Genomic DNA, 8,320 nt, shown 5'->3' with positions numbered 1-8,320 from the left:
GGTAAAGGGCGCGCGCGTACGAAAACCCGTCGTTCTCTCGAAAGTTTCCTCTCTCCTCTGGTGAAGGAAACCGGGCCGGGTAAGACAAACTACGTCTCCTGGAACGGAACGATTAAACATACGGGGGAGTGCACGAAATTGTCTCGCGACAGTTCGCGCGAAAAACGATCTTTCGCCCTCGCCCGGTCTCAAGTTACGAAACTTGGGTAACATAATACGATAATAATGTATTATGATAATAAATATATGTATTACGTGATAACGTGAAGTATAGGGAACATTACTGCACCATTTACGTCTTCTCCCCGACGATGCTCGCGGCGCTTAAAGACGCGGTCGATCTCGGGGCAGACGGAAATTAATCGTCGTAATTTTCGTCGCCGCCGCTCTTATCGAATGGGAAACGTCGCGCGTCTTGATTAATCGTTCATCGGCCGTTTCAGGATAACCCTTGTGGACGGGGGTAACCTAATGATATCTGACGTGAGGCCAGCCGATCAGGGCAAATACCAATGCATCGCCGAAAACATGGTTGGCACTAAGGAGTCTGCGGTAGCGGTCCTCACGGTTCATGGTAAGAATTATGATAGGTACAAACATTAAACATTAAACATTAAGATATAAACAATAAGCAAATTAGCCAGTCACAATAGAGAACGTAAAACAATAATGTAGGTATACATGGAAAAATTTTATTGTTTAGAAAAATGATCACTTAATTTACTTTTTTCTTTTAAGTAACGATTATTTTTAACAAAGAATATTTTCTTGATAATAATATTTGTTACAAATTTTAAAAGTACTCATTATATACTCAAAACAGGAATTTCTTTTCTTTGAAAGAATTATGAAATTTTATCGAAAAAGCGACTTTATATGATAAGCAAATCAAATTTATTTTAATTTAATAATCTTGATTAAAAAAAATATTAAACTTATGTATTAAAATTCGGAAAATTTTGTTGAATAACTTTCATGCTTGCGATAAATTTATGATAGAATTGCTGATATATAAACTTTTGAAATACTTGAAACAAGTCATTACTATTTTTCTGTGTAAGCAGTAGCAAATAAAAAAATGTTAATTTGCTTATTGCTTACATTAATCTATGTGCCACTAGTTTAAAGCCCATAGCACACGGAAAACCAAAGCATAAGCAATAAAAAAATTAGCCAATTACAGTAGAGAACTTTTCTCGCTTAACTCTGTAGTTGCTGTTGTTATTTTTATTTTGTAATTGATGCACAAATAAATTAAATTAATACTAGAAAATGCCTATAACGGTTGAAGCTGGATCTTCATTGTTTAAATAATTCAATCTTGAATTACTATATATGTACTAAATTCAATTAAATTAAATTAAAACGTAAGACAATAACATGGGCAGTAGCAAATAAATAATGATTTGCCTACTGTTTACGCTTTTCTTGTCTGTCGCTTACATTTTTGAATGTGCTACTGGCTTAAACCTTACCAAAAGCTCGTAACACGAACATATCCTATTTCCCTCCCCGCATCCCCTTGCGATTAAGACTAAGAGGCCAAACACGGATTCGTAGACACCATCGAGCTTAGCTCGGTTTAGCGCTGCACACTTAACGCTAATCCTGATTGTCCGATAAGTACTTTTCGTCTCGCGTAGCATGATTGTGTTAAGTCTTAAATTTGGATAAAATATTCCAGAGAGAACTGGTGATTAAAGTATTGCTTTACATTTTACCCGATGACATCGTCAATCATTTTAACAATTTACAACCGTTGTATGACATAATTAATTGTCGCTCTTGCGTTCCATTTTATTCCAGCTTTATCGTCTTTTCAATATTGCTCTAATTTGGTAGACAGTTCAATTTCGTGCATATTGAAAATGAAGGAAATGATACTGTCATCGGTGATCTTTTAATTCAGAGCAGCATTATGCATTCACAACGTCATTATTAATGCAACGCTTTAATGTATTCGTCTACTTATGATTTATTACTAAAACGTTATTTGTTCTTTCGAACCAACTGATCAATCGCGATAACCAAACTGCATTAAATAAATAACGTCAGCGTGTCAATTTGTGACCACGGAGCCGTTCAGAATCCGATGAAAAGCCCGCGGATCGTAATTCGGAATATAGACCAAAATCCTTTCCACCCCTTCCGGCGCTATCGGGATTTTCCAACCAAATCCTCGCTCTGTCTTTACAGTGAAGCCATACTTCCTGGCCATGCCGTCAAACCAGACGATCCTCGCGGAACAGACGGCGGAGTTCGCCTGCAGGGTGGGCGGCGACCCGGAGCCGGAGATCTTGTGGCGTCGAAACGACGGCAAGATGCCGATAGGTCGGGCGCACATTCTCAATGACAAAAGTTTACACATCGAGCGGGTGAACCCCCAGGACCAGGGGACGTACATTTGCGACGCGGAGAACGGCGTCGGTGCGATATCAGCAAGCGCCACTCTTACCGTGCACTGTGAGTACTAATCCTCCCTCTGTCACTTGCCCCGTCCTCCCTGCACTCGAGGATCCGCTCGACCGTGAAATTAATTACGCGCTCGGTGTACGATTATCATGACGAGTGAAGGGGGTGCCAGAGAGGAGGGCAGACGCGCATTATCACCGCATATCAAGCCCCGCAATGTGCATCCTGTCGGATGTCGACTTTTGCGCCTGGCTTCGACGGCGAAATCGAATCTGCGGCTTGGAAAATTCGAACATGTTGTTGAGTAGCCCGGAGTGTACGAGATAGGAGGGTACGATCATACGATGGACACGGTATTATAGTCAGACAGCCCAAACTTTACGCTCAAGCGAGCAAGATGAATTCTGAACAGATACGTATGCGGGAACATAATAGCGTCGATCATATGTACAAATTTTCTCTTTTTCCAAAATTTATCTTTTTCAAACAAAGTATCGTATGAGACTATAATGTGAATATGTAACAAATAAGAAATAAAGGTCCTAAATAATTATGTTGGGTCTTTAATTTTTGGTGCTTAAATAATGCGATGTGAATTTATATGCTACATATCTAATCTTGCAAATTTGACGAGCAGTTTGCGGGGAATTAGATATGTAGTGTATAAATTCACTCCGAATTATTTGAACGTTAAAGATTGCAGCTTGACTGTTTTAAGACCTTCATTTCCTATACAACAATGTTTATCTATTTCATTCAAGCGAGAAACCTAAAATCCATAACTCTGTTATTTCTCGCAAAAAACACAAGATTTTTTTATATGAAAAATTCACTACAAATTTAGCTCCAACTGATTAATTTCACATTAGCTTTAAATAATTAAAACGGAAAAGGATGCAGAAGATTCGATATTTCTATCGCTGAAAAGACTATTTTGAGATCTTTCAAAGTTCTCAATTAATTAATAAAAATTTAATTAAAAAGATATATGGCATGTCATAAAATTTTCATTTTATGCGCTTGAAGAAATATTAGGTCGTTGTTATCAAGGATTAATCGAAACTATTGCCAAGTTATACGACGAGGAAACGTGTTCAAATATATAACTGTTTGTCACAGCGAGGCCGGTATTCACAAACTTCCCCAAAGACGAGACAGTAAACGCCGGCACCGACGTCACTTTCTCATGCGCCGCGCGGGGTGCTCCGAAGCCGTCGATATTTTGGACCCGGGAGGGTTCTCAGGAACTAATGTTCCCCGGCCACACATATCAAAGCCACTACACCGTCACGGAAGACGGAAGTCTGAGTATCAAGGGCGCCGTCAGGAAGGACGAGGGCCACTACGTGTGCAGCGCCATTAGTCAGGCCGGCGCCAGCACCGCCACCGTATTTCTTCAGGTACGTAAGCCTTGTAATCCACGTCTCGACGGTGGTTCAACCCCATGCTCAACAGTCGCCTACGATCCTGAGAATCTTCTTCGTCACGAACGCCATGGCTTTTCTTTCTTTTTTATTTCGTGCTACAATGGTACAAGTTAGTAGTTGCAAACTGACGATAATCACGCGTGATGCGCATCCGCACGTAGGACAACGAAAGTCGCGTGCTAAACGGACGCGCAACAGTTTGAAATATACGGGCAAGATAAATCTGTCCGGGTGAGAGAGAGAGAGAGAGAGAGAGAGAGAGAGACGAGCGCGCACATTAAGTGGTTCATTTTCTCGATACATATTTATATCATCCTCTCCCCTCCTCCTCGTTCCCTTCCGGATGAGTGCAGAATTACCATTCCGGCTGGTGCACCGTGGTACCACAGTCCTAGCCTGAGGGGAGTTGCCCCACATTCTGGAATAAAATTCTTATCTACATGTAGGGAGCATTACGGCGAATCTACTTTAGCGAATGAAAACTCCATAACTTATTCGCTCGCAACGGGTCAAAGTTGAAAGGTGCAATGTAGTATAGAAAGGAAACTTTGGAATTACATATTTCCCACGACGTGGCTATTCGAAAAAACTTGTTAGATTGGATATTCGTTCAATTCAGTAGCCAAGTATCATGGGTGGCCAGCACATAATTTATAATATATTCTAGATATTATTACAGCAAAAAAGATGTGAAGTCAACAAAGTTCCGAGCTAAAGTATTAAGATTCCAATCGCGAATTATGGACATTTATGTAGCCATTTTTCTTGAAAAGATCGAAAGAATACATTTAAGCGCATCATTTAGAGCGCCGATTCCTAATAGCTTTTCGTTTTCCTTTTTTGATTAGTGTTTACTTAAAGAATCTTTTTAATTTTTTATTTGTTTGAACAAATATATTCCGAATAAAATCTGTCTTGTTACTCTCTAAATTTTCTGGAATAAATTGTACTCCAAAAGAGTGAAATCTTACTTCAAAGAATTTAGAGAATATTAAAACAAATTTTACTCGGAACATATCTCTTCAATCTTATTTATTAAAGTATATTAAAGTAAGTCTTACGAACTCCGGACTCGTTCTGATCCCATATCCTAGAATTAAAGGAAAGACAGAGCATGGCATTTAGCCAGCCAACTTTCTTCTCCACCGAATGAGATCCGTAGATAGGTTCCAAGTAAAATCGTTGTCGACGAAATAGGTGACGTCTGTCGAGGAGACTCCACCGCCCATAATCGAGCTGGGCCCGGCGAATCAGACCCTGCCGCTGAAGAGTGTCGCCTCGTTGCCGTGTCGTGTGGTCGGTACACCCACGCCGCGGGTTCACTGGCACAAGGAAGGTGTACTCGTGCGACCAGGCGGTCGCATCACGATGGCCATCAACGGTACGCTGTCCATCGACGACCTGCATGCCAACGATTCGGGCCTATACACCTGTATCGCCTCGTCGGAGTCCGGCAACACCTCCTGGTCGGCGTACCTGACCATCAGCACCGGTGCCAGTTTCCATCGGACGCCTGACGTGTCGGCGTTGCCGCAGAATCCGAGTAAGCCGCGGATAGTAAACGCCACTAGCAACTCCGTCACCCTGACGTGGAGCCCGGGCAATGAGGGCCAAAGCAAGATCATTGGCTACAACATTGAGTACTACAGCAGCAACCTGAACACCGGCTGGGTGGTGGCGGCCACGGGTGTTCTCGACGACATCTACACGGTGAGTGAATCGAGAATCGGTGATGATACTTGACCTCTTTTCCCCAGCGCTTATATCCCGCCTCAAGTTTCAACGATCTTCTCAAGTAGGCATTTTCAGTTTCCCTTCCTTTGTGCATTGTTTTTTGAAAGTTTAGAACGCGTGCTGCTGCTACTACTGGCGAGGACAGTTCGCGACATTACGGTGTTAGGTAACGGACCGATAAACCTAAGTCGCGTTGAAAAATCCAATATCAAAGTTTCACGTTGGAACTACGTTTTAATAAAGAGCCCGAGAAGCCTAATGCCACAAAGTAATGGCTGTCTACGTAAGAGACTTTAATATCCTGTATCAAACAGACGCAATATACTTCAAATGTCGTTGTCGCGCAATATAAGGTTTTAACCAGCCCTTCAAGAATGTATTTCTCGGAGAGAACAAATATCGCAGTATAAAAAAAGTGAACGTTTAGTAGTTAACCGCCGATGATATTCTGCTAGAACTGCCGAAGGTGCCAATTTAGTAATGTTCTAGTCTTGTTTTCGGTTAGTGAAAAATTATTTTAATATTATTTGTATTGTTAGAATTATTTGTATTATATTCACATATTTTCAATGTTCTATACTTCAATAAAAAAAAAATGTTTTTTTAATGGTTAGCGGAATCAAAATAGTATCAGCGGTTGTAATTCTAGTTTACTAAACAAGCAGGAAACAACATACGTGGACTATACATATGTGTATACATAGAATTTATTCATTTTTTATTTATTGTCAAACTAACGAATCTGGTTTTCTGCTTTATCCATCAACAGGTGACAGATTTAAGACCAGAGACCAATTACGTTTTCCTAGTACGAGCGGAAAATAGCCAGGGGCTCTCGCTGCCCGGACCACTGTCGGACGTCGTACAAACTACTAACGTAAATCAGCATACGGTACCGCAAGTGGAACTGACTCGCGCCAGAGATCGGCTGAACAGCGAGATTTTACATCTCAAAGAGGTGCAAGCGTTGACCAGTACCAGTGTGAAGATCATGTGGGACGTAAGTATCAGGCAACATACGCGACGTTTTGCCGATATTGATTTAGCATAACAACGAGCGGAACTTGGTGGCAGATGCTAACTTGAAAATTTCCAAAAATACATGTTTTCAACAGTATAGAAATAACGTTTGTTTGTTTATTTTAAAAAGATATTTGTTTATATCAAATGCATCCACTTTAGCAAAGATTTAATTTAACCAGACTGTATTTGTATTAGAAATAAAAATATAGATGAGAGCTATCAGCTTTCGTTCAATTTTTTTAACAAAAAAATTTTTCAGTGAATCTCTCTCGGTATTTGAGATACTCTGCAGTTGCGATGTTTGATATTGGAATTGGAAAACATTAAAATAACAACAAAGGATTAGAATAACATACTAGAATTTGAATTTTAGATTCTTGGCGCGGCAGATTTAGTGGAGGGTCTTTATATACGATATCGCGAGGTTTCCGAGAAACCGGAATATCAGATGGTTACGGTGCTCAACGCTGGCGCTACCAGTTACGTGCTGACTAATCTAAAAAAGTATACGCGTTACGAATTCTTCCTGGTTCCCTTCTACAAGATAATCGAAGGTCGACCGAGCAACGTGAAGCTGGTCATCACATTGGAAGACATGCCCTCGGGCGCACCCGAGAATGTTCACGTGGGAATGATAAATATGACCTCGGCGTTCGTTCGGTGGTCACCGCCGCCAAAGAACACTCAGAACGGTCAATTGATTGGTTACAAGGTAAGGGTCGCCGTTAGTCTTCCCTAATAGTGTAAGAACATATCTCTCTATATCTCATTGCCGATTCGTATCCGTTCGATACAGATTCAGATCAAGAGCAACAGCAGCAACAAGATCCTGGGTCAAATGTCCCTGAACGCGTCCACCACGTCGGTGATTATCAACAGCCTGACCACTGGCGGTTTATACACAGCTCGCGTCGCTGGACAAACCCGGGTCGGACTTGGTCCTTTTTCTAGTCCGACTCTGTTAAACATGGATCCAGGACAACTAACGCAATTACCGCCGCGTACCGATCCCAGCCATGGAGGTGCGTCCGTTGTCAGAGAAACGTGGTTTCTTGTGCTGATAATAACGATGATATTCACCATTATCGCTGTGCTGCTGGCCGCCCTGTACGTGAGACGTAGGCAAGCGATGAGCAAGCAACTGGGTCACTTAAATGTACCCGTGGGTACCGCAAACGATATCTGTCAATTGAATAAAGACACGCTTTGGCTGGAACGAGGTTGGCGGCCAACTAATACCCTCCAGGCCGCCAACGATAAGGATTGTGAGACCAAGTTACTCAATAATCAGCATATGCTGGCGGCTGGTATAATGGGCATGGCCGGCTCAGAGTACGCTGAAGTAAATCTGACGACGTTCTACAACACACGCAAGCAAATGCAAGCGCCGCCGCCGGAGCCGTACGCGACCACGACCCTGTGTGTGGGCAGCCGTAACTCAGACTCGATCGAAACCAGCTGCCAGAAGTCAAACTCCAGCGATTCGTGTCTGAAACCGGATTATTCAAGCCTGGATTCGAATCAGGAGCCCAACAAGTCTACGGTGTCGCCAAGCAGTGACAACATGAGCGGCGGGGACGCCGCCTACGCAGACGAGAATCTGGACATGCAAAGGAGACAGTACAGAATAACAGGCCCTGCAGGCGACACGCCACAAACCGGTATGCCGATGCCTAACTGGTGCGACATGTTACCGCCGCCGCCTGAACACCCACCCCCTCTTG

At 42.3% G+C, this 8,320-nt stretch overlaps 1 protein-coding gene across 1 annotated transcript in view; it reads left to right on the top strand.

Moving 5' to 3' along the window:
• The window catches only part of LOC108758430 (roundabout homolog 2), a 124,226-nt gene that overhangs the window by 113,038 nt on the left and 2,868 nt on the right, over nt 1-8,320 (top strand). The window contains exons 4-10 of the mRNA XM_018503411.1: nt 444-574; nt 2,197-2,463; nt 3,532-3,812; nt 5,037-5,549; nt 6,343-6,573; nt 6,970-7,308; nt 7,393-8,318. Of these exons, the coding sequence (XP_018358913.1) occupies nt 444-574; nt 2,197-2,463; nt 3,532-3,812; nt 5,037-5,549; nt 6,343-6,573; nt 6,970-7,308; nt 7,393-8,318 (2,688 nt within the window). The remainder of the gene's footprint in view (nt 1-443; nt 575-2,196; nt 2,464-3,531; nt 3,813-5,036; nt 5,550-6,342; nt 6,574-6,969; nt 7,309-7,392; nt 8,319-8,320) is intronic.

This window comes from Trachymyrmex cornetzi, unplaced genomic scaffold (genome assembly GCF_001594075.2).
Source record: "Trachymyrmex cornetzi isolate Tcor2-1 unplaced genomic scaffold, Tcor1.1 scaffold156, whole genome shotgun sequence".
In the NCBI taxonomy this organism is placed as follows: Eukaryota; Metazoa; Arthropoda; class Insecta; order Hymenoptera; family Formicidae; genus Trachymyrmex; species Trachymyrmex cornetzi.
Note: the sequence above shows the minus strand (reverse complement) of the source record. Positions and strands in the feature narration are given on the sequence as shown.